The sequence below is a fragment of the Ambystoma mexicanum genome, chromosome 1q (genome assembly GCF_040938575.1).
Source record: "Ambystoma mexicanum isolate Mex_15411 chromosome 1q, UKY_AmexF1_1, whole genome shotgun sequence".
Lineage (NCBI taxonomy): Eukaryota > Metazoa > Chordata > Amphibia > Caudata > Ambystomatidae > Ambystoma > Ambystoma mexicanum.
Genome location: NC_090922.1, coordinates 875,464,523 through 875,491,992, shown reverse-complemented (window position 1 = coordinate 875,491,992; position 27,470 = coordinate 875,464,523). Strand labels below are relative to the sequence as shown.

The 27,470-nt window shown below is 44.2% G+C and overlaps 1 protein-coding gene across 1 annotated transcript in view; it reads left to right on the top strand.

Annotated features, from left to right (window-relative positions):
* Positions 1–27,470, top strand: part of LOC138538398 (calcium-activated chloride channel regulator 1-like) — a 199,946-nt gene that overhangs the window by 28,725 nt on the left and 143,751 nt on the right. The window contains exon 2 of the mRNA XM_069641527.1: positions 23,703–23,840. Within this exon, the coding sequence (XP_069497628.1) occupies positions 23,703–23,840 (138 nt within the window). The remainder of the gene's footprint in view (positions 1–23,702; positions 23,841–27,470) is intronic.

The window sequence follows — 27,470 nt, the reverse complement described above, 5'->3', positions numbered from 1 at the left end:
AGCTCCTCTAAGGGGTCCCAGTCAGCTTCTATGTCACCTGGTCCCTGTCTCCAATGCAAGATTTAGCGCCTCTCTGTTTGGATGTTTTTCTCAAGAGTTCAGCAGCAGGTTGCCTCCAGGAATAAGTGAAAAGCCCAGTTCTAAGCCAGTCTACTTATAGGGCAAATGACATCAAAACTTGTCATGATTCCCGCAAAGGGGATTGGTTGGCTTTCTCTACCCACCTCCCACATGTGTGTTAATAGGACAAGGACATGAGGGGTGTGAGTTAGGAAAGCTGTGGGAGGAGAAACTTTGCCATCCCAAACTGACATGTGGGCTCGGCCTGTTTCAACTCTAAACATCATCAACATGGTAAGTACCCTAATTTTTCTTATCTTTACTTGTATGGATATATTTTTAAGAACTACATTTTAAGGCATATCAGATCATGCTAGTCTGAAGTCGGCACACCCTTTCTATGCAGAGATATGTTTTTAATTAATTTACTCAGGAGCCGTATCAGTGAAAAATATGCCACTTCATAATTCCCTTGTTAATTTTGTCCTTCAGCTTCGTACCAACTTTCAAATCTCTTGGAGTCAAGGTAAAGCCCAAATCAAATTTTTATTAATAACTTTAGTTATGTTTATCACACTAAAACCTTTTTGCCATGGTTCAAAGGGGGTTACTGTCACCTTTAATACAAGTCTGGAACGACCATTGTGGCATATACGCTGCCATTTGTATGCAATAATATGTATTTTTCTATTAACTAATTTCCAGCCTTTTCCTTTGTTCTCTTAAATTGCATGTGATCAGCCAGAGGCTAGCTCATGTTTATGTTTGCACCTCCCTTCTTGGCCTTGGCCTCTCCATAATGTAGACTGCCACAGAATTACAGCTTGCATACTTGGAGATTTGTTACCACCAGCCTAATTCCATTCTTGGCTGGACTGTAAATGTTGCATTGCATTACGCACTAACATACTAGTCAAAACTCTAACTAATGCCACATCTATAGAGAACGGTCAAGATTAGTCTGCGGCAAACCTAAATAGAGATATGAATGTTAGCGTGTGCCACACTTAGATGGAATTCTTGACCTTAGCTCACGTCATATCTAGATGGAAATGTGAATGTTAGCATGTGCCACACTTAGATGGAATCCTTAACCCTAGCTTGCGTCACATCTAGACGGGATTATGAATGTTAGCATGTGCCACACTTAGATGGGATCCTTAACCCTAGCTTGCGTCACATCTAGACAGGATTATGAATGTTAGCATGTGCCACACTTACACGGCATTCTTAACTTTAGCCTGCGCCAGATCTAGAGAGGATTATGAATGTTAGAACACTCAAATGAAACTGTGAATGATGACAAGTGCAACTCTTAAATGAAATCATGATCACTAGCCTGTCTCACATCTAGACAGAATATTGAAAATTAGCAAGCGCCACACCTAGACATAATTGCAAGGACAGAAATGCCAACTAACCAATCCACTAACAATTCCATCCCTCTGCATACACCTCTCAAACTCTTACCAAACACAACCACAAGCCTAAAATGCAGCAATCCACACAAACTTCACTACACTGCAACAACACAACAAATCGCACATAGACTTGCACAACAGCACACAACGACTACTGACCGTAAAACACCTCAAGCCCAGCCAACGGACCCACCGGGCTGAGGCTGCCAACAACACATCACTGCTATCTTGCACTTTCTCAGCTCATTCCCACTAACCCACACATCCTCCCTTTTTTCAGAGCTGCCAGAGCGCCAGGGGACCACTCCGGTGGTGATAGTGCATGTTACAAATATCCTTTAACATTAACATTAACATTGTAGTGGTCCTGACTGCAACACTAATGGACATTTTATGGGAATGGTGACCTCAAGGTCACTTCTGCTGAAAGAACAGACATGGCCTTATCTGTTTCCACCATGGTTTAAATCTAAGCAGTGCATTTTTTTTGATATTTTTAAGCAATGGCTCTGAGGGATGGTTGACAACTAGACCTCCCTCTCCAAGACTAGCAGAAGAAAGATCTTGGAGGTTAAGTTTCATCGTTAGGAGAAATGACCGGCTGCATGTGAAATTCTGCAAGCAATGGCTTTTAAACTCACACACAATGAAATGTACATGACATTTTAAAAGGCACCTGGGCCTTATATCCACAGTTGCAAAACACATGAATAGCCCTTCTGGATTGTCCATATGTAGCAGGGCAGTTATATGAGAAAACTATGTTCAAACTCTGTGCCTAGTAGTCCCTTCTCTCTGCATTCTGTCATTTGGATGAGGAAAAACAAAAAGGACATTTTTATTTCTTGTAAATGCAAGAAGCTTGGTTTCAATCACGATTTCAGGATCACATTCTCATGTTGCATAAAGATATTGCACACGCTGTTTTATGTCTCTTTAAGTAAAAGTGCAGCTCTCCATGGACTAAGTAAAACAGCATTTTTGGCAACATGCCTTTCTTTTCCTTGCTGAAATGCATTGCACATATCTTCGCACTTTTGAGATTCAAGCCCACTTTCTTTCCTTGGGGATGTAGGCCTGTTTTTGGTTTAATAGGCCTCATGTCTGACATCACCATTTCTGTGCTGGCCTTATACTTCAATGGGACTTTCCAAATAATAATAATAATAATAATAATAATAATAATACAAATGTCTTGCATGAAAGCGTTAAGATCTGTTCTGGTCCTGTGACTTCAACCACTCAATGCTGCCATTTTGCTGATCCAAACAATCAATAAAGATGGCCATTTAGACACCAGCGGTTAGGATTTTCCAAAGATCAATAGATTGTAGAGAGATACATGTACATCCAGTTGTGCGCTCTGGGGTACATTTACTCACTCAGCAGAATTCCCCTCCATCACCAAGCTACACTTCAGCAGTTACCAGCAGAATGGCTGTTCTGGCTCCTTTGAGCACCATTGCCTTACATGAAAATAGTGTTTTGCAGCTACAAAATGATGACTGCACTGCCTTACCAAGCACATATTGGGCAAGATAAAACAGGGAATACACAGAGAAAGGCTGCTAGTGTGTTTCCTTAGGTGCACCAAGAAGAGAATTGAAAAGCAGCGCTGCTTTGCTGCTAGCTAAAAATGTCCCCTTGAAAAAGGAAATACTTTACATTTAAAATGATGGTGCCCTGATGCTCTTTTTCACACGTTAAACTACATTTCTGATCCAGTAAGGCCCAACTATGCCCAGCCATATTCCAGTTTTGCTTTATCAAAAGAAAGCATTTCTCGCTGAATGACACTGTGTCAGGCAAGATCTGGGAAATCACCAGAAACTTTTCTCTCAGCGTAAGGAAAAACACTTGACTTTTATGCTACAAAATGTCAAAATGAATACTTGAAAAGAAACCGTAGCTCTTTGTGCATATGCCAATTTCAGTTGACCAGTGCCTTGGACAGATTGCTGGGTAAGAGAAACTGACTAGGGCTGCAAACAATGTTTGGAATCCAGATGTAAGAGAAAACCGAATTTGAAAGGGACATCCCAGCAGAATTTACCACGTGTTAAAATGTGCTTTTGCAAACAAGAAAAATATCTGTTTTAAAAGGCTAATGTTAAATAAGGCCCTGTCCTTGCCTAGAAGTGTAAGGGGGTTTGGGTAAAATGTAATATAATATATTATTTCAACAGACTTGCTTCTGATTCAGAACAAAGTAAAATAAATAAATAAATGCATTGGCTGTACTGGTGTGCAGGAGGGACCCCAGCCGGCCCATAGGACTGGGGTTTTCCAAAACAGCACTTTATAGCAGCACCCGTGAGATGGATGGGGATGTAGATTAGTACTCAAGCATCAAATCAATAATGACAACTCAATGGTTTGGCAAGGGGAGTCCGTTTAATGACAAGTACAAAAAACTGAGAGTTATGAACATCAGCAGTTGCTCGATCTTCCTTCTCACTTCAACACCGATGAACTTCACAAAAATCACATCCTTTATACTAAAAACTCTTCATCGCTGACTTGAAATGCTAAAAACGTTGCATGCAATTCTATTGGTTATAGGAAGGTAACTTTATTATAGGTACTATATCTGTATATGGTAACGGGGAGAGGGGATTGGATAGACAATGTCAGGTGGGGCAACTAAGCCCTTCCTTCAAAATGGCTACTGTAAACGTCACTAAAAGTACAACGTCTCATTGGTTCTACAGACTATAGGATCCTAGATTACTTGGTACATTGTGATTGGGTTGATACCACGTCACCTTGTACTTTTCCACTTTGCTTAGCAGCATGCAGAATGGTCGGCCAGGTGCAGGGTGCCGTCAGCTCCCCTAGCTTCCCACCAACCAGTACCACCATCCATCAGTGACCCACTGGCCATGTGTCAATTAGTTTCTAATTTGTAGGCCTCAATAATGCCTCTCTGTCTGGGAGAACTCGATATCTGTGTATGGCCCAAGGCTGCGCGTAGGTGTGAAGGCCCCAACTCTTCTTCCTTGGCAGGTCACGTGTTTTAGGCACTGTGAAATCGTCTCCGTCTCCATGTAATTCGTGTATTTGATTTTAGCTTTCTGTCCACCAAATGCCTTCTGCTGCTTATCTCGACTCTTTTGAACAGGATACTCTGCTCTTGGCGTCATAAATTGTATTAGCCTGTGTCAGCTAAGATGACCTTGGTTTCTTTGCACGGGTCTCATGCATCTGAGTTTCATTTCTGTCTTTGGCTTTCGATTCCTGTGTTTGAGGGCCTTCGCTCCTGGGGCCTCTGGTAACATGCAGTTGGTTCTGCCCTTTTGCAAAGTGCACATATACGTCATATAAAGTACTCCTTTTGAGGTAGATATGTGTATGTGGCGCTTGCTGCAATATAAGTTTCTACTAAGCATAGCAAGCTGCTTAATTTCCTCAGCTTTCTTGTGTTTCCAAGCATATGTACACGTGTAAACGGTTGCATATCTTCATCGCTCTTTTGTCATAAGCTTCTTATACTTGACATCGTCCTTTTAACTTCAACTCAGGATGTCGCTTATCCATGGTGTTTTGTCTCTTTTCGTCTTTCACAGGTCGTCGTTTTCTTTATCTGTCAGTCCGAGTTCTTGTGACGTCACCATTCATCTTCTTTTAGGACTTTCTTGGCCTCTTCAGGGACTGTACTCAGACGATCTTCATTCCGTTTTATCTGTTGATATGGTTTTCTCAATTGGTACTTTACTGTCCATGTTTTCTTTGGTGTCGGTACTTCAATAGGTGCTGTCAGTCTGATCGGTACCGGGCAGAGCCCCACTGTGGCTCTCTGCTGGTTTATTTGCTCATTGTACATCATGTATCTTGGTTTGAACGTTCCTGGCACTTCAAAATGGGCACTTTGAGTGTGGGTCGTGCTTTGGACCTCCTCTACACTGGGTAACCAGCCAAACAGGTTTCCTGCTTGGCGTCAAAGGACATTTGTGTGCTGGCAGCCGGAGTGGCCTTCCCCCAAAAGGAGCCACAATGGATTTCTGGGACACCTACATGTTACTTTTTGCCCCTGGAAACCTTGATTGACCAAGAGGAAGAATATAACATGCCCATCAGACTTTGTGGCTGGGCTCCAGCTTGACACAATAGATTCTGGGCCACATTACTTTTGGAAGTGACACCTCCCATCCACTCAAACTGAGAAGCTTCAACGCATGGAAGGATGCCCTTATTTGGTAGACCATGCTGGCCATCTGGCTCAAAAGACTATTTTAATGAATACATTTTAAAGCCTGGTATTTCTACAACCTGACAATGCAGTAATGTAAACATTTTACAGTTTTAATATCATTTTTGTGGCTTTAAAACAAGATATTGTGGCGGTCCGTAGCACTTTGGGGACGGAAACACCAGGAAAAGGTGAATCACGGGAAAAGTACATATAGTGGAATGTTAAAAATTAATGGAAATATGCTCTGTCATAATATGTACGCATGTTATGTTGTTATGTTAAAGGTACTTATATAGCGCACTGTCACTAACGGGATTGGTCTCCAGGCGCTCTGGCGGATCTGTGAACAGGAAGGACGGGTAGGGTTAGTCAAAAGGAGGGGAGCAGGAGAATGGGAGAAGTGATACACCGAGTGCTGGGCTTTGGTGCTAGTATCGGATCGGGCGAGAACTTGAGTGCTGTAGGTGATGTTTATGTGTTGTTGATGCGGTGTTGTAAAGTGCGTGCGGATTGCTGGGAGAGAGATGGTTGTGTTGCTTTGTGTAGTTTAAGTGCAGAAGATTGAGGGTTGGGTTAGTGGAGTCTGTATCCTGATTCAGGTACTTTGCTTCTGCATTCTCTCCCCCTTTCCCTGGCTGAATTCCTGGCTGAATCTGCACAGGTTACCTGGTAACCCGTTCTGATCTCGGGCCCAGGCACACCCACACTGCCTCTCTGGCAAGCCCTGCACTTGAGGACTGTTACACTGTTGCTCTTACCTTGCACTTGCCACCATCTGGCCGTTTTATCTTATTTATTCTACTATCCCTGTACTGCAATTTCCCCTCTCCCTTCCCCCACACACCTTTCCCTTTACCCCTCCCATGCACTTGCGCGATCTGAATGACAACTGGCATAGTAGGATCGTTGTCTGTCTTCCCTCTGTTGCCCCTCCCTTGCCTCGTCGCGCCTTGAAACACTTGTGTATAGGCGCTTTATAAATGCCATATCATATGATATTTGTTTTGTATCACGCTCATACACAAGTCTTTCATAAAGTTCATAAATGGCTGCGAAGGGACTGAGTTGTAGCGCATTCATACGTTAAAAACAAAGTTAAGATTAGAGTAAATAGCGTGGCAGCCAGAGAGTAGCCATTTCATGGAAACCAAAGGGAGTAGATGTAATTGAGCTCCTGGTTGCCTGTTGCAATGTGAACAAATAAAAGAACACTTAAAACCTGCCCTCCCCATTCTCAAAGTACATTTTTATTCAGAACACACTTTTAGAACACTGCTCTTGCAATGAAATTGAACGCAATTTTGTAATTTTAAGATCCTATTGCAGTGCACGATAAATGGCGGTATGAAACAATATTAAATACAAAATCTGAAGGTGAAAAACCTAGCCAGGAATGCTACGAATTCATTTAGGCATACACGAAGGGGTTAGCTGAGGGCGTGGTTGCAATTCCCGTAATGTGAATCCCGGAGATGCCCCAGGCAGCAGCACATGTTGACAGAATATATTAAGCCATTAGCCATTCTGTTTTGCAAGATGCATCTGAGCGTATATAGGCAATGCATTTTGGATTTCATGCTTAATGTGCTTTCATTATTAATACAAATAGAAGGTCAGGCACGCCTGTCACTTGACGCTGGGGAATGTATTCTTTGTATCATAAGCAGCGTCTGATTGAGAAGGGAAATACACATATAATCTGCTTTTTAGCATTGTGACAGATTGGGACCAGTATCATTAGAATTCATTATTGTACACCTATTCAAGAAATCCCCCAAAGGTGATCTTCCCCATCACCAGGCTGTAACAGGTCGCTCCCTTGGCCAGCTTTAGAAATAATGAGGTAATACATGTGCCTGTTCGGGTTGGCTCCTCCTCTTCTAAGATTAAAACAAAGAGGAACACAATGTAAAATGCCTTATTGGTAGCGGCGCACGTGGGGCACATATATTGGATAGCAAGTTCAAAATATTGTGTGCGGCGGTCCTCTTTGATGTACAGCCATTACTGCACATTTTTGGTGGCGTACATATTGCAGCCCACTGGGACAAACCTCAAAGCAATGGAGTTGGGACATGTCCCAGTAGGGTGGCAAATGGCCTTTACCCGTCTATTACTATTGGTATCGACAGCATTAGATGCGTTGCTAGGTGAGGTGTAAGGGGGTTATAGCCCCAGGTCTTTGGGTTGTAGCCCTGGTTAGAAGCCCAGGAGCTACAACCAAAAGGCCAGCTAGCCCCGAGTCCCGAAGGTCTCAACATTAGCGTAGCCCTGGACCTATTCCAGACCTAGCAACACCGCAATGCAGTTTTCCAGGCAAAGGTTTCTTTTAAACAGACTCTAACTTTCGGGTGGGACTCGGAGGGGCTTTTTTGCTGCAACATACTATTTAACCGATCAGAGAGAAAGCTAACATATGGGTATCCAGTGATTGCATCGAATATAAAGCATTGAATGTCAAAGCATCGAAAAAAAGCATCGAAAAAAAGCATTGAATTCATTTTTGTTCCAAGGCAAAAGTTTTATTTTAATTATAATGAGTTACAAAACGGGGGTTGGGGAGGACCACCCCATAAAAAAAAGAAAAAAAATGCATTTGATGCTTTTTTTTCGTTGCTTTTATTTTTAGATGCTATGGCATTCAATGCTTTGGCATTCCATGCAATCACTACAAATCAACACATGGGAGAATGCTTTCACTTAACAATTTACTTTTACATGGCGCCTTGTGTATTCGCATGTTAGACTCATTCTGGTTTAATTAAGTTTGCAATTGAAATACCTACTTCATCTTGTTATTTAAACACTACAAAATAAAAACACATTTAATTTACTGAGTATCTGTTTACTTTACTCACTATTAATGTAACATTCTTAATTCACCTCTAAAACACCAAAATGCTTATTGCTACTACCACTATGTGCTTATAGCCTTATAGACCAGTGGAGGGGTCTTTATCACTTGGGATAGTGACCGTTCCCATCTTATGGCCCTCGGCTTCACCTTGGGCCATAACTTCGTGGTGGGTCATTATCCCATGATGATGCCACTCCCTTGGTCTTTAAAGATATAATAATAACAGCCCAAAGCTATCCACTGACATAAAGCACCATTTTCCTTTTTTCCATTCCTCTTTAACATTAGGGTGGAAGTGTCCCTGTGATTTGAAGACCTCATTGAAAGTTCAGTGACCACTGCGTTCCCAACTGTGAACCAAGTGCCTTTTCATTTACTGACCATGAATAAAGAATTCTGTTTAGTTTTAAAAGATGTTACATACCGCACGCATTGAAATCTAATAAATACAGTGCTTTACTTTTTTGTGGTATTCACTGCCATTTTTGGTTATGACCGTATGGTGGGTAGCACCTTGTAGGCAAAACAATGCTGAAGAAAGGAGATAAGGGAAAGTATGCTGAGAAGCAAGATGGTTAATTGGCATGGAAAATCTATCTGCGTTCTTTGACTGCATCACAAATTGTTACTTTTTTTTGCTGCCACACACCATGTTTGTTCTACAGCATATTTCCATGGAGGCACGAATAAACAACAAATCTGCTGAGCACTGTAATTCATGGAGATTGGGTCACAGTCTTCGTTCCTCGTTTTCCATCTTCTCCTCCTAGCATCCTTCATTTCGCAGTATATGGCACTGGTTTCTCGTCCCACCCTCTCCTCCTTCGTTATGGTCCCAGTCACTCCCCTCCCAGTCCCAGCCCCACCTCTCTCCTCCAGGCCCCATTGACTCCTCTGTCCCAGTCTCCCTCCTCCCTGTTTCCCAGTCTTCCTCCTCCCTGTTTCCCAGTTCCACTCTCCCTCGTCCCTGTTTCCCGGTCCTGCTCTCCCTCCTCCCCGTTTCCCGGTCCCGCTCTCCCTCCTCCCCTTTTCCCGGTCCCAGTCGCCCTCCTCCCTGTTTCCCGGTCCCAGTCGCCCTCTTCCCTGTTTCCCGGTCCCAGTCGCCCTCTTTCCTGGTCCCAGTCGCCCTCCTCCCCTTTTCCTGGTCCCAGTCACCCTCCTCCCTGTTTCCCAGTCCCACGCTACCTCTTCCCTTTTTCCCGGTCCTAGGTCCTCTTCTCACTATCCACTTCCATTGTCCCTCCTCAATCCCCCCACCCCAATCATCTTTCATCCACACTGCCCCCCTTCCTAGTCTCTTTTCAGTTATACTTCTAGTCATACTAAGTCCCAGTATCTATCATGGGTCCTCTCTTGTCTGTACTATGTATCGCTTCATCTATCTTTTACCCTTTTACCCTCCACATGTCCCTCATAATCTTGCTGCTCTTTCTTTCCATACCTCTCACTGGGGAGTGTGGTACCATCTGGGTCAAAATAGATGAAGAAGAAGGCAAAGCATGAATTAAAAGCTGCACAAGGAATTTGAAAGTGGATTGGAAACTGAAAACATAAAAAATGTCTATGAAAATCGAGCTCTTTTTCATAGATTGCAGAAACCACCCTTAAGTCTGCACATGGATGTGGTATTTCTAAATTTTACATTGAGAGCCTTGCTTGATTTAGGGTTTGAGGAATCCATGGAACTTGAGCTCCATTATTAAGCATGGCATTTCCAGGCAAGTACGCCATCAAGCAGCTCCTTCAGTTATCCTGGAGGTAAAAGTTGAATGTTGAATGCTGCGCAAACATTGCACGTCCAGAATTGGGTATGTGCCATTCACTCTGGCACATCTTCCGTACAACAGTTACACCCACCTCTTCAAGGAGTCTCTCCTCCTCAACACCTAGGCCATCACGTCGCCCGCCACACCACCTGACTTTCTAGACGCCATCAGCCCCTCTCCTCCTTGCCAATCTGTGTACCCCTCCTTGTGCGTCTCTGTAGCCTATCCCCCTCTGTATATCTGTTCTGTTGTTACCTCTGTAAAGCGCTTCTTTGTGTCTCCGTATTGTTTATACCTCTGTAAAGCGCTCCGTTGCTTCATGGATGTAGGTCTGCGCTCCATGAATATCATAAGAATAATAATAATAAAAGACCTAGCATGCTTAAATGAATGTTGAGGCCCACTTTGCTTGGCCATGGCTAGTAAACTGGCTCTGCACCTAGGAACATCACAACATACTCCTCGTTCTAAAAGAAGTCAGCTTATGCCCTCCTTCAGGTGGTCTCCTACAGCATATGTGTCTGTATTCTATTTCAAAGTAGTACGGTCACACTGTAGTACGCAGATTGTTATAGGTTACACCATTCTGTGGTACATTCTTTACAGCCCTGTTATAGGTTACACCATTCTGTGGTACATCCTTTACAGCCCTGTTCTAGGTTACACCATTCTGTGGTACATCCTTTACAGCACTGTTATAGGTTACACCATTCTGTGGTACATCCTTTACAGCCCGGAGTAACTGGGGATTGGGGCTATGTTTTAACATTGTTGATGAATGATGCCAGATGGTACATATATCAGAAGCATAGGCCTCCGTAGGCCTCCTTACCACTCAGAACATACTAACCACTAACTTAATAATAGAGTTGACTGGCACTTTAGCTTCCATGTTCTTTAAGCTGGTACCCTTCTATGTGGGGCTAGTACACACGTATACCAATAAATGTAGAATTCAGCAAAACAAAAGCAACAAACCTATTGGATTTACCAATGCGCTCTATTTGTATGGTTCACAATAGTGTAAACGGAATTATTTTCTATTTAAGAGCACAGAGAGTGTGTGACGTAGAGAGAGAGTAGATATATTCTACACAAACACCTCGTGTTAGCATAGAAACCCTCGGTTCCATGAATATATACAATATTGCACTTGGGAGGTTAATCTATATTCTCGTGCGTGTTTGTTGTGTAAATATAATAAACCACAAAGCCGGAAGCTGTCATTGGTAAATGCCAACTGATCTGTGATATGTCCTTAGTGGCTGATTTTGCACATTATGAAGGGTAGCTATCAACTTTGCTTAGTAGATGGACTTCATTTCTGTACAAGAAAAGCAGTTTTGTAGATACTTCTGTCGCTTTGGAAGAGGCACACAAGGGATCCTCAACACATGGGATCTGCCCAAGTGTTCAGCTCCGATGACTGGCTCTGCTTCTACAGAGGAAAACCCAGAACGGATTTGTGGGCCCAGCTGATCCTTCAGCGATCCCTTTTTTTCTGGGTGGACTGCAAGTGTCCTCTTCTGGACGCCATATTAGAGCATCCTCTTACTGTAGCAATCAAACAAAATCACATGATCTATTGCACAGAATGTTTGTGGTTGGAGCCGAAGAATGTGCCACTTATATACTTGATTAATGTAGCTACTTCAGCTCCGATATTTCCAATCCCTTTGACCAGTGCCAGCCATAGAGCAAATACTCTTGTGCTGTGACTGTGTGCGTCCGACATCCTGCCTTCCGTGGTTCAATGCACCTGACCGGAGGATTTAGGTGAGCGCAGTGTTCTCAGTGAGACCTTTCTTAGCAACTGATGATGGCCTAGTGTTTGGCGAGAGGGGTGGGGGGTGGAGGATTCAGATAAAGAGCTTCAGATTGTAAACCCCAGCGTACAGGGATTCCGCTCGAACACGTCTATGTGAATGTATTTATTTATTTGTTAAGCGCACAAAAAAACCAGCCCGGAGGCATCGTGGCGCTAGCTACAGCAATATAGATAACTTAGTTACACAAAAGCACATACATGATTAATGAGAAAACATTGCCATTATGTATTGGACTGGCAGTGACAGGTAGCATGTTAGTTGAAAAGAGAGGTTTTGAGGTTTTTTCTAAAAGCTGTGATTGAGCTTTCCGCTCTTAGCGGAGGGGGGAGTTTATTCCAAAGTGTGGGAGCTATGTAGGGTAATCCTAAGTCTCCTGCCTTGGCCCTGTTGATTCGAGGTACAGTGAGTTGGTTAGAATAGCATAATCTTGTGGGTTTGGTAGAGATGGGTCTGTGAAGAGTGCCAGAGAGAATCTTCTTGCATTGTACGTGTACAACATATGGCGGCAGGTTGCATGCATTTTTACGGTTTATCACTAAGAGTTTTCTTTCAAATATGGGTTCCAGTTTCACAAAAGTGCAATTGCAGTAAATCACCATATTTCGGGGTCTGTGTGTATCAGTATAATGGCTATTAATTTCATAGAGCAGGCACAGCAAGTGTATTGGCCCCAAGGCACTAACAGCGAGTAAGGTGAAGTAAACAACTAATCTCCTATAAGGCTCGGCTGACCCAGCAGCTCTGGCATCTAAATGGTTAGTGTTTTGACACACCAACGTGGAGTGGGGCGGGGGGGAGGTTATATACCTCCTTGTCATTTAAGGGTGGTAAAGCTAGTGATCTATAGCTTCCAATCAAGCCCAGTTGAGTCTTAAATGTCTGAGTCTAGGAGAGGTATGATCAGGTTCGGACTGGGACAAGAAATAGGCCCGGACACTGGAAAAAAAGTGGCCCACCCCTCGCCTCACAAAAGTGGCCCACCCCTCGCCTCAAAAAAAGTGGCCCTCAAACCATCATCTGTGAATCGTGTCAATTCACGACTTTACAGAAAATGCTACTTATGGAGCGTTCATGAGTTTCCCACATTACATCACAGCTCATAAAATATCGTAACTTTGCATACAAGAATGGATCACGATATGTATCATTAATATCTGTGTGTATAGATCCATATTGTCAAATTACTGTGAATGCAAGCAATCGTCCAAGGCCAAATGATAATATGTTATTGTATAGCACTTACGCTTAAACTCTTTTTTATAGAACAAATTTGCATACAATATCACCCAACCTGTGTTGGTACTCATTTATCGACCTAAGAAGGATGAAAGGCTGAGATGGCCTTGCTGGGATTCACACCTGCAGATCACACACACATCGCAGTAGCGAGCGCTCAACCCACTGAGCTATCATATCGGATATAGTAAAATGAGCAATTATTATTTGGTGGATACCATTAAACTGGTAACTGAGATTTAACGGCAGACCAGTTAAGTTCATCTGCAGGTCTGGTGCAAATATGGCTGCATTTCGAGCCTGCGTGCATCTACTTTTCAGGCTTCAGATCAGAGGTTGGCAAAATAGGCAAAGCAGCACACTCACAGGACATCCCATACTCTGATCACTCATTACCTGATACATGCAAACAAACATCCTGAACAGCATGCCAGAGATGGGAAAAATAGACACATTACAACAAAGCATTCATTCATTGTGGACAAATGAAGACTAGTCAATGGCCACTTGATGTGCTATTGTCAAATATTTCTCATGTAGTCCGTACGGTGTATTACTACTGTAAGTCATCAGTTATCATTTACATTCGCTAAAATATTATGGAAAATGCATGTTTTTTGCAAAAATGTGAGCCGTTTTTCGAAGGAATGTTTCTTGCTTGGGCCCATTTATACTGGAGCGTGTTTACTAATCACAAGAGAGAGATACCACATACATGAAGATCTGTTGAATACATGTGCCCTCATTGATGCATTTAGCAACACCTCTCTGCGGCTTGTCGTTTTAGTATTAAGTGGATGTAAAGACCAGGAAACTGGAGCTCGCCTGTGTAAGCAACAGGAAGGAGAAAGGATGAGAACTCAGGAGCCAATAAATCACGCTTTTTATCGGTGACCCACCGACCGACCACCCCGGCGAGCGAACAAACACCGAAGAAGGCAGAGCTGCCAGGGTGTTGCAAAAAATAACAATGTAGGGCACCTTCGAACACATCCAACCCCCAGTGAAGGATGTAAGGAGGAGTGTCTCCTAATGTTACACTTGGACTAGAGCGCAGGTCCCTTCCCTCCACCCAACAGGCTGCCTTTGTGCTGCGGTGCACATCCACCCCGTCGAACAACAAACATGAATGACCGTGGTGACCCTTTCAGTGTTGGCCTTTTATGGGACAGGCCGGACAGCCAATGACCCAAAGCATTTTCTAGAGATCTCCCATTTTCTAGAAATGAGTTCACACTCACAGCCTCTGAAAACATCTTTTTTTGGCAGGCAAATGTTGCTGCGTGCTTTCCAAGTGCGGCAAAATCTTTATCTCAAACCACTTTGACAAATCTAGCCCCAGCTGCATTACATGGACTGGTAACAAATCAAATATCATACTTGAAATGCTTACATTTGGAGCACAACATTTCTGTTAAATATGCATGCATGGCAAGCACTGCACACATCCTCAAACTTAGTCATTGTGAACGGGGAGTACCCTCCTCTGGCAGCACATTGTCATCACACAATCAAGACTGGAATGGTTACTAGCATGATCTCACCTCCTCTCCTGTGGCGCGGGCCTGTGGGGTGGTGGTGTTGGGCTGTGGGTGGTTGATGATGGGTCCCTTACCTCTGTGCCGGCAGGCTGGCCTGGGTGGCTGGTTGCTGCCTGAGTGCTGCTCTGTGCCCTCCTGGGCTGACTGGGGGCGGTGGCCCACCCCAGACCATCCCTGAACACCGTACATGCACCCAAGCCGCCAGAGGAGAGAGCCAGGAGCACCAGGCACACCAGCGGGATCCTGAGAGCTGCCATTCTCGGGCTCCTAGAGAGAAACGTCCATGAACTTCATGAAGGGGTGAGCAGGGAGAGGTGACTGGCGCTGCCTTCTCCGCCCCCACTGCTCCGAGTTCGGGTCGTGCGCTCTGTACCTGGACCATAAAGGCAGCACCGGGGCGGCGAGGTGATGTCACGAGAGGGGAACGCGCGCCTTTTCAATGAAGCCCCCGCTTCCTCCACCACCCCATCTGCCCAGCTAGAAAGGGACTTCCCTCCTCTCAGAGAAGAGTGTCACCAGTCTGTGCCCAGCGTGTCCTGCGGGGCCAGTGCATGGCAGGAGCCCAAGGGTGGGACCTCCCCAAACTCCCTAAGGTGCCGTGCAGGCAATTTTTCAAAAATGATATGCCCCCCACGCAATACGTTGCAGCCTGGCTCCAGTGTAATACAAAACACTGGGAGGGAGCAGGCCGGGCTGAGCCAGCATTGCCGCTCCCTCCCAGTGTTTTGTAACACTGACTGCTGCGGGCGCGGGCTGCAATTGCAAAGGATCTGTAAGTTGCTTACTTACAGATCCTTTGCAACTTGCATCCATCCGTCCGGCGAGGCCGAGGCCCTGGGGGCTGGTTCCTGAAGTGTGAAGGCTTCACAATGAAGCCCATGCCTGGGCCGAAACCGGCCCACATGGTCTTCAGGAACCGGCCCCCAGGTCTCCAGCCATGATTTTGGATCGGCCACGGGCCGATGGGCCGACGACCCAATCCGACCCTGGGTATGATGCTACAGCTTATGGGCTTTGTACAGGAGTGAGTTGGATGTAATTCGTGGGTGGTAAGGACAGCATTATAACAAATGGAAAGTCTCGAGGCATGCTCGTATGTAATTGACGTATTTGGGGATCCGTGATGTGAGTGCCTTCTTTGTGTTTGGGCCTGTAGTGCGAGATAACATGGTAGTTTGCTTCAGATAAGGAGTGGGCAGGGGGATATATTCAAGGATTTTGTTTTGGAGGTACTCGTGGGAGGCGGTGGGCCTTCAAACACGACTATGTCTTTCACCAAGAGTCAGGGGAGAGGGTCTTTCAGATGTTGGTTGGCTTTATGTTCAACAGCTTCATTTTTCATAACTAATTGTGTTGCTTGTAAAAGATTGTACCACTTCAACCTTGAGTTTTCAAGAATATATGTCTTCTGTGCTTTATGTGGGATGATACGATCTCGATAGTGATGCCATTAACCGAACCTATTAGAAATCTCACCACTCTGCATACACCTCTCATACTCAAACACAACCATTCCTCCAAGCACAACAAATTGCATGCACTTCACTACACGGAAGAACAAAACAGATCACACATAGTGTTGCACAACAGCACATGAGGGCAACCGACCGGAAAGCACACTTAAGCTCAATGAACAGTGTTAACCAAACTGATGCTGCCAACAGCACATCACAGCTTTCTTGCTCTTCTCCCACCCAGTCCTACTAACCCACCGCACCCTCTTTCCATTTCAAGGGACCACTCCGGTGGTGATAGTGCACGGTATAAATATCCTTTATCATTAACATCTACGAATTTCAAATCTAGGTGTATTTTTTCACCATACACCATTTTGTGAAACATAGGCCTTTTCTCCCACTATCTAGGAATTCTCAAATCTAGGTGTGCTTTCTGATTCCGTTTTGTGAAACCTAGGCCTTTGTTAGGGAGAATTTTCAGAAATGTTCTAATTCTCTACACCTTCGAGACCCCCAGCAAATTTGCTGGATGCTGAGGACTTGATCTTTTTAACCTGGAGAGAGTGAGACCCTTTTTCCCACTCTCTCATGTATTTTGAATGTGAATTTTACCTTTGTGTTTCTTTTAGTTGTGGAGTCTGACAAACTCCATAGGGATCATCTATTACATTGTGTCACACAGCACCTTCAGTGCAGTGACACAGGGAAGTCTTCCAGATTTCCCAAAAGTTTAAATACCTTCTCCTGGATAAACTACTGTTTCCTAGAGCAGTAAAGTGAAATTGACTTTACTTACTATTGAAACTTGCTACACCCAGCACACCCTATCTTACAATAGAGTGCTGGAGGAGGTACCTATTATCCCCTTTGTCTAGCTTCTCATGTAACATGTTTTATGTTACCCTTTTCTCACTGAATGGCTGGTGGCAGTGGTTTCGTTTGAACTACCATGGGGTGTCTTTACCGCGGGCTGCGTTCACAGCTGCTGGAAAGCATCCGCAGGTGCCATCTTTGTCAAAATGGCTCCCGGTCTTCTTTTTTCACCATTTCTTTGTGGAAAGGTCCTTATTGAGATTTACTCTGTGCGCCAAACCAGGTTTGGTCTCTTTGTTCATTGTTGCCTTTGTTGGGATTCACAAGTGAAGCCCGCCTCTGGCTCCAGAGTGTCTGGGGTAGGCAGGAAGTGAGGGAGGTTCCCGAAACTCCTTGTGCTTAGTCTCCTAGGAGACCCGAATGCACTCTGTGATGATTGGCCGGCTGACTCTCCGGCAAGGACAGCCACCCTGCTGGGTGACTGACAGCTAGGCTGGAATGAATGGGAGAGAACTGAATAAAAGTCTTTTGGCTTGGAAGGCAGTCGACCACTGGACAAAGGAAACAAAGAAGTGTTTTGAAGAGGACGCCTGCTGCAAGTCCTGGACCGTTGGTTCGCCCGGTGAAGCCTGCTGCAGTGCCGTTATGCCAAGTTCGCATCGACAGAGAAGCCCCTGCACGGATGACTTCTCCCCTTGAGTTGGTGGGACTAATCAACTCCAAAATAACCCTCCAGGACATCCACCTCGGAGCTGGTTGAATTTCCACAGAGTTGCTGCTGGAAACCGTATAGCCAGGGAGAGGAACACCAGATTGTGTGTGTTGCTTTTAAGCTGGCCTAGAGCTTTTGGAAGATCCTCCGGTCTCCCAAGAAGCAGGACTGACCGAGCCTGAGCCCCCTCAACAGAGTGTGGAAACCCCAAAGCAAGGACAGTCCATCTCGGCAGAACTTGTGCAAAGACTTTTCCATTTACTTAACAGAAGTGTTTCATCCTATATAAGACTTTTGCCCATTGACATTGGCTTAGTCTATTGAATTGTATGACTCTACTTGAGGGATCCAAAAGTATTTGCCTGCTTAAGAATATTTGTGGTCCCTTGTTGTTCTAATAACCTTTGCCTTTTACCAACTTCTAAGAGTATTCTAAATGTCAACAGTAAGATATTAATGTCCCCAGCACCCTAGTTATTGAAGTCATCTGTGGTTGTAGGTTGTGTCTACAGGCCATCCCAAAATGGTCTTTACTGATTTAGAAACTGAGAGTGTACAGTATTGAAGTGTATTTATGTGTTACTATTATATTGCTTCCTTCTGAAGAAGGCCTATTCTAACTGACTGATAAATAAATTAATAATTGTTTATGCAAGAAACTTTGAGTGTAAGAGTTTATTTGAATACTTGTAACTGTGAACCTCTGTGTAACTCCACTACAGCTCACATCGACCCCCTCTTGAGATAAGCCAGGCTGCTCAATACGCTACCAAAACTGTGTAGTACAAGCTTATACCAAAGGTTGGGTTTGCTATACCTGTAGTCAGAGTTGTGTGTAGTGGTCCCAGAGGGTACTGCATGCAAACTTTGCCTAACAGCCTTTTTCCCACTATCAAAGACAAAGAGGAGAGGAAAACCTGCTAACCCAACTCTAAAACCTCAACTTTCCGCACACACTTCTCATACAGAAACTCACACAACCACCTCTCAGTACAGCAATCTGCACATACTTCACCACATTGCAACAACAGACTAACAAAACATATGCAACAACAGACTAACAACACATAACCCAGCACAACAGCACATGGCAATGCTCACCGACCCGAAAACCACACTTAAGCTCAGCGAACGGTGCAAACCGAACTGAAGCTGTCAACAGGACATCACAACTGTCACTTTCCTATTCCCACTACACTTTACTAACCCCTCCACCCCGCTTTTTTCACATCCTCCTTTTCAGATCAGCCAGAGCTTTACTTTGTAACTTTGTTCCTTGTAGCATAGTCTAATTTTAGAGGAGTTTGAATACCGTGCTATGTGCAGATTTCTTTTAAAGCAAAAAGACAGTATCATCCGAGTTGATACCATTTATTCTTATTTCTGTAAATTATATATACGCTGAAGAGCCTGTTATTTTCGTTTTGAGTGCACTATTTCAACCTAATAGAAAGTTAAGAAGTAAAAGTATTATCTTAAATTAAAAACCAGATTCATTGTAGCCTTCAGAATAAAAAGCAGGGTCAGTTTGATGCAGGGCTGGGGATTTCACTTTGGTAGATCAATGGACGCCCCCCCCCCATCCCATTCCCCTCAATCACACCCCTGAGGAACCTGCATTGGTTGCTGCTGCCCACATCAGTCACTGCCGGTTACGGCCAGAGCAAGCAAAGGAAAGGCGAAGAGGTACCCAGCAGTCCACCTTCTGAAATCCATGGCTGTATGTTGGTTGTTGGGGACGAAGAGGCAAACAACTGCACTACTGACTCCAGGGTCCACAGTAAGTCTGAATTGGGATACAAAACCCAAGCACACTTCATATTTTTACTCACATGATTGCAGTGGAAGTCTGATCATAAGATTACGTTTTGAAGACATTACATTTTGAAGACATTTTATAAAATTAACTTGCTCCTATAAAAACAGAGACATAATTCCCTGTCCATATCAGGAATTGAATTCTTCCCTATGAAAATATCATCCACTACCAGGCTTGCTACAGTGGTCTCTGCCTTCTCAGGGAGGGCTTCTTCTCTTTATGCCCTGCCTCCCGCCTAATACTTACCCCAGAAGTGCCCATTCTAACAGTTTCTGAAAGGCCAATTTTATGTAGTATTCCCCTATGACCTCAAAAGGTATCTTCTGGTGTAAATGATTCTGACTGAAAACAGAAGTTAATTTTGATACAACTACCCCCTCAACTTACCGACAAAGGGTATTCTATCTTCTGATGTTTGGTATCTGGAGTCCTGACTTTTTTGTGTAATTAATAAAACAATGATGCAGATATTTCCATCTCTGAGTTGGTAATCTGCTGATCAGAATCCACTTCTGTAAGCACTGTGCCATAAGTATGGTGTGTACGTGTGCCTTGCTGTATCAGTAGTCTGATATGCAATACCTGCTCTACCAGTAAGATCAGTGTCAAAGGTCACAGGTGCCCATTTGGCTGCTGCAGTGACATCCAAGTCTCTTCAGCACAGGTTCTGCATTTAATACATGCACCCCTGTACCAAAACTATAATGATCATAAGCAGCCCATGTTGGCATGCATGGCACATTCTATATCTAAGCTATGCCTGAGTTAAGGGACAGTGCATGGTAGTACTCGTGATCAGGGCAGCCACATCCAATTTGATGTCACACATGTTGGCTCCTGTGAGCCAGCTTAGATGTGGACGGTGATGTGTGTTCTGGCCAGACAGGCTGGTCCTGCCAAATAACAGGACAGGAACCTCAATGGTTATGCCTCTTCTTTGTTCCGGATAACACCATTTCCAGGAACAACCGCTCCAAGGAAGCTGGCTTGGGTCAAGAATCAAACTGCACACCAATTCGCAAAAGACTTGACCTTGCATATCTAAAGGTCTTGAAACTTATTGAGAAGGGAAGGGACAGAGTCTGTGTAGACAGGAGATCTATGTACACTGAGGGAAGATTTCTGGTTTCTTTTTGCCTCTTTCTTTCCTGTCCCCTCCACTTCCTCTAGCCCAAAGTGCTTTGGGTGGAATTTCAAAAGGGGAAAGATTCACATCTTTTAAGAACCGGGATTGGACTGATAAGGCAGGCTAGCTTTAGTTAAATCACCTGTGGGCTTTTACCTTTTTTAAAAGGAGGGGTCCCACCACACTTGTTGGAATCATCTTTGAGTCATCTTTTGGACTCTAACCCTTGAAGATTTCTTTCTGGAGTCTTCCAGTTGTGAGGTTAAGGCAGGTGTTTCAAGGCAGAGGTGAACTCTGTCCCCTAACCATCCGCAGGGACCATTGTGAGTGAACCTGATGCTTGAATAGGACCTGCCTCTCTACCAGCCACTGCGATACCAAGGACCTCAGTGTTGAAAGACCCCTGCACTTGTGTGGCAGCCTCCTCCATGTTTGAGAGCACGAGAAAAGGACTCAACTTGTCCCTGGATTTGGACTTGCAGCACCCAAACTGCCAAGACAGGCGGGAGCCTAGTGTTTTTTTCGTCATTGAACTGCTTGGAGCCATGTTTCAAGAACTGTTCAACACATTTGAACCAACAGGACCCTGCATTGCTGCCTTTTGCACTCGCCCCTTCTTCAAACTGTACTGCTAACTTCCCTTTCGGTCCATTTGTGGGCCCTAGAGACTGGTTAGGTCACTTTATCCCTTTCTGATAAAAAGGCCTCCTCCTTGAAGCAAGAAGAGTGATCTATTCAAATTTAGGGTCTTCCACTTTCAAGGCATGGAGAGTCTTTATTAATAAATAATCGCAGCTAGCAGGCATGGCCATTTCTAAAACAGAGCAATATTCTGAATTATAATGCTTCTATTGTTTGGCTGGGACTATGTTTTTGTTCCTGAAATAATAATAAAGCAGCAGAGAACTATTTCTGATTGGATACCGCAGAAGTGCAGCACGGCTGCCTTGCTGTATCCCAGTTTTTCATCATTGTTACAATCTTTTTCACACATACAATATTTTCTGTCTAGGGACCGTAAAGGAAAATCTATTTTCTTTATTGTAATGCTGAAAAAAACATGTTTTCAGACCAAGGTTTTGTTCAATAAAAGAAGGCATAGCTATTTTCTTTTGAATTTGGCCTTATTGTAGGTCTGCTTATTGTAGTGAATTTGATTAAAATAAAATACACAACATGTGTCATTTTTTTTTTTAAAACACAATAAAACTTCCAAAGGATTCAGCAGCTTAAAAATAATTATAGAAAAACTACAAATGCATTTGACTTTTTGGAATGAAATCGAGTCTTGAGGTCATTTTCTATTTTTAGAAACAGCAATGTAAACCATAATTTATACCGGTAGGGTATTTTACTTAATATAGCACTTTATTGTGTAGTAAAACTTTGTGAGTCTCTGTGAAAAAACACACATGTGACTGCTCCTGGAATTCTTTTAACGATAAGGGGAACAGAGGTCTCATTGATCCTTCATGAACACATGCATGAGGGGATGTGAGCAGTGTGACGTTATTACAAGGGCCTCCTCCAGGAAGAAGCTCTTAAATGATATGTCCTCGTGGGGAATTAATTCTGAATTGCAATCTATGGTTACTACAGGGGTGAATATATTTTCCTGGTGCTGGGCGCAAATAGCTACTCGGTTAGGGACACATCATATACCATATTTAAAGTATAATTGGTGTGGGCATTAAAAACTAGATCAACTGTTGCTTCTGACAAGTGATATCTAGTTCAGAGTAATGTATTGTGATGGGCATTTACCCTGCACCCTCTACCTCCATAATGGTCTCTCTCCACTGACGCCTGTCCGAATGAATATTCTGTATTATACCCACACATAGGTTTCCAGAATGTGGACTTTGGAAGGAAGATAATGGAATGGGATTGAATGATAGAAACCAGAGAAAAACACTATTTGCTGATTTGTGGTGGTTGGTCTTTGTACAGGAGTTCCATTAGAGAACATTCTGATTCTCATTTGTGTGTGCACATTTATATTTCATAAGAAGAGCTTATCTTGAACATACACAACTGTTTGCAAACCCCTTCTGTGAAATCCCTCTTCAGGCTTCGGTTCTGCTTGTGCTCTTAAGTTACGGGTTGGTAGGGCCTTACACAGTGGCTTATTGTAAATGGGCAGTGCGGCAGCAGCCAGTCATCCGCGGGTGGGGTGCTGGGGAGGGAGTCCCCGCTGCAGTCGGCAGTCACTGATGGAAGCAATCCACCATGGGATGCTTCCACTTTGGCTGATGGCAGGCGGTATAATGTTGCACAGCTGTAACTAAGCTGGTGGACTAGGAATGTCTTCCTGGCTATCCCAGGCCCTTTCATGCACGCCGCTGAGGCTTCCTGACTGCGGACTGCTTGCACTCTGATGCAGCACCTGCTTTGCATGAATGCAAACAATGAGTCACTGATCTGTTAAATACATCTCATGTAACCTCAGTAGTTCAGCTGCAATGGGAGATTCCAAATCGTGTTTTCCTTAAGCTTTAAAATCGAAGTGATGTTTAGTAATGTTCAAACAATTAGTTGCTGTGGCAATTGCTCTGCTTTTAGTAAACTCGGACCCTGTTTGATTAAAAAAAAACATTTTGCTCAGTGCTATTTTGTTAAGGTTGTTTTTGTCTTCCTCACTTATTTTCCTTCTCATCAGATTCAAATGTTTGCAACACCTTTGAATTATCAAATGCTGTTTTTACAGTCTTGATTTCATAAGCTTAACCCATTCACGATCCTTTAGAAGTGTGTATTATAAGTGCGGATTTACATAGGCGAGCATAGAATTTCCAGCAGTGAAAGAGTTAACAAACTAATGAATAAAATCATTTTCAGCCAAGTGTGGTCACTTTGTTTCCTTGTCTTGCCAGGGAATGGTAACTGATGCCTCCTTCTACATGTTCAACGCCACACACAGAAGATTCTTTTTTAAGGATGTCAAGATATTAATACCTAAATCCTGGACACCAAAGAATTACCAGAAGCGAAAACATGAATCCTATGAAAAGGTAAGCTATGTGACGGTGTTTAAACCCACAGCATCTCCAAGTAGTTCCAACAATTGTCACCACTTTTCCCAGACACAATCTTGGTCCACAATCAGGTGGACCATCAGTCTGAGAACAGAGGCCCTCTGCCCCCCCAAAGCTAGCAACTCTTTTATATGTCATCTTCGTTACAGAGTAAAGCTAACCTTCTGTATACGTAAATGAGCAAAGTCCATGCGGACATCATGTTAAAGTAACATCACTATGTCTGCTTGCATTGTTCTTCTGACTAATTCATTGACTGCTTCATTGACATGCTCCCTGGGACTTAGACTTAAGTGAAAGGGAATTTCAGACCTACCATATCCAGCTCCACCCATATTATCAGTGCAGGAGGGAGATGCGCACATGCACTCTTACAGATAGGCAAAGGCCCTCATTACGAGTGACCCGGTTCAGAAAAGGTTCCTGTAACTATGGTTACCTGCACTTTGTCTGGCCCCGGTCACTCTGAGTCTGCCGGTAGGGGCTGTGAACTGCCGGCAGGCCTGACCTGCCAGTAGCTCACACCCCTCGCAGAAGATAATTTATGGAGGCACCCACTGCTTCAGTGTTCCATTCCTGTGGAGTCCTATGCGACTCCACGGGAATGGGAACTTTGCTGCTCCTCCACTGCCTGTAATATCCTGGTATTACTTGGAAATCTGGCACCAGAAACGATAAGCCGAGGTTTCTGTTTGCACTGGCTGCCTACCGGCAACCTTGTTATGAGGTCCATAAGTCTTTCAGGTTAAAATGGAGATATGCATGCATGATTTACTCTCCGTAACCTACCAAAGCTACCCCTAACAATGCTATTAACACTGCCCCTACAGTTTCTTGGGATGTGTAGGAATATCATCAGGCCTTACTGGAGAGGCGACCAATGAAACATTGTTAACTAACTACCATTCTTTTTTTTCCCATGGCCAGAACAGATTTCAGTGTTTTAACTTGGTAAGCACATCTAAATAGTCTCCCCAGATTGACAATTCAGACATATGAAGACTTGTACAGTGATATGTGTGCACCCTTCCCACTAATTTAGGTATAGCCTGATCCCATGTCATCCTACACTACCGTTGTACATCAGGCTTTTCAAAAAAGGTAGCAGGCGCTCCTTTCCAGAAAGAACATGGCATGATAACCTGTTCTGAGATGAGAGTTTGCAGCACACGCTTTTTGCTCCCTGTACCTTTAACAGATCGGAAATACCCATTTGCATATCAGTCTTTGTCCCGCCCACATGGGCAGTCCAGCACCGAAATGCTATGACAATTCCTCTCTGAACAAGAGTACCAACATCAACCCCATCATACTTTTCATCTACTGTCTCTGTGTGTCTTCCTATAGTAGGCAATAGAGCTTGGCTTGACCTCAGGAAGGCAGCAGTTTAGCACTAGGTTAGTTTGCATCCTTGCGACTACTATCAGATTGCAGTTTGGCTTGGTTGAAGGAGATTCAAGTGCTTTCAATCAGCCAGCTAGGGAAGAGAACATTCCTCTGAGCTTCAGTTAATATTTTGAAGTCGCATAATTTCTAGCTTAAGATTTGGATATTCAGTATGTTTTTAAGTCCAAAGTACCTCCATGTTTACATATTGGTGGTAAATGAGTTTGATTACAAAACTACTGGAATCCAAGGCTTTTCCGTAAACTAGGAAAGGTAAGATGGTGAGTAGAATTCTCCTGCTTTCTGTTTTTCCAAGTCTGAGAACAAAATGGAATACAAGGTAGACACTAGATTTGTAAAAGTCCAAATCTGGCTAAAGGGGATTAGAAATTGAAGGCTAAAGAGGATTAGGTAGTAGCTCACAGAAACAGATATTCTATCAACGCTTTTAAAAATACTTCTAAGGCTCCACAACTGGAGGACTCATTTTAAACATGGTGCAATATTTCGAACTCTTTGTCTTTCTGAGTCCTGTTTTTGCTATGTTTTTGGCTTTAACTGAAGCACTGTATAACAACTGCCCACCCACTTCCTGTTGATTTTCCTTATGATTCATCTGTCTCACTGCACCGTAGATGAATATTGTCCTAGTCCCCTTTCTAGGTCTACCAACAAAGCATGATGTGCTTTGTTCAGCTTGGTTCAGAATAGGATAGATGATGCTCACTAAATAGTTGTTGCATTGGTACAGGCTGCACACCCAAGAACCTACCATGGTAGATTGGTATGACATCTCGCAGAAGGTACCCCCTGGAGCTTTGACAGTGCTTAGCCATGATCAGTGCCTGAAGGTGCCTGGCTCCTTCTGAACATGAAGTGACCAGCTGGACCTACTGGTTTGGGCCCCTGGCCTACATGGACAGACTGCCCTTTCCCAGTAAGTGTTCTTCTCCTCTGCCCCCTCTGTCTAGTGTAACCGTGGTGGGGCAGGTTGGAGATTATGTGCAAAAGAGGCCTCGTGCAATTAATCACCCCACTCAACAATGAGCTGCTTCATGATATGATATGATATGGCATTTATAAAGCGCCTATACACAAGCGTTTCAAGGCGCAACGAGACAAGGGAGGGGAAACGGAGGGAAGACAGAGACAACGATCCTACTAGTTTAAGTGACCTTGAGATTGCACAAGTGCAGGGTACACATTATACAGGGGAATCATACATAAGTCGCTCCGGCATTACCCTCCCCCCAGCCTTTTTACTTGACAAAGATTATCATTTTCGGGCTTAATATGCACATGCTATTTGCCAAAGCCATGCCATGCGTTGTTGTGGGAAATGAAGCCAGACACACCACTAGCCTCAGCAGCCTCCTTAACTCTTCTATGTCTCCATTCACCTCATGAGTTGCTCTTCAATGGGTTGATAGCTTAGAATGTGCCTACACTATAGCTGCATTTCTGCAAACTATCAAAGGACCAGTACAGTACCCTGAGGCACATAATACATGATCTGTCCTCGTGCTGTCGTGTTACTGACTGCATTCATGCATGCATGTATCTATGCATGATATAGGTCTAGTGATGTGTACATACTAAGAATGAGAACATAGGGGGGCGTGGCCAGCGAGCAAGCAATTGAGACGTGATTCCCAGTTGCTCCCGTGGACGCCCAGAATATCCTGCTGATATCCTGTGATTTGGGAAGTTGATTCCAGCAAAAAATATATTTTTGTGCAGCGGAACCCAGTGGCTGTACACGACAGAGATGTGGATCGAAACCGCGGCGTGAGGAGAAAGATATCGGTGCTGAAAATAGCAGAGTGGGACCTCCGACGGCAAACAAAATGGCCGCCGCGCATGAAGCTCGCTAAAAAACAGCGAAGGCCGGGAGGAACCCGCCCATGATCCCAACCTGCTGAACCAGCCCTCGCTCTGAAAAACCCCTGGTGATATCGACCGGGGCCACCCACAGACGAGAAGCCTGGACCTGGATGCCCGACGCGCTGACCGAAGCGTAGGATACACCCCGGGGGCCGGCAACCAGAAAACCCCTTGAGGACAGCCTGCGTCCCGGAGAGGACCCCTGCACGATGGCCCGTGACTGGTTGGCCGCTGCGAGGGAAGCCCCCCCGCTTACCAACACGGCGGTTGAAACTTCCATGGAGGAACAACGTAGCGGGACACCCTCCAGCGACAGGACCCCCTAGACTAGCGGCA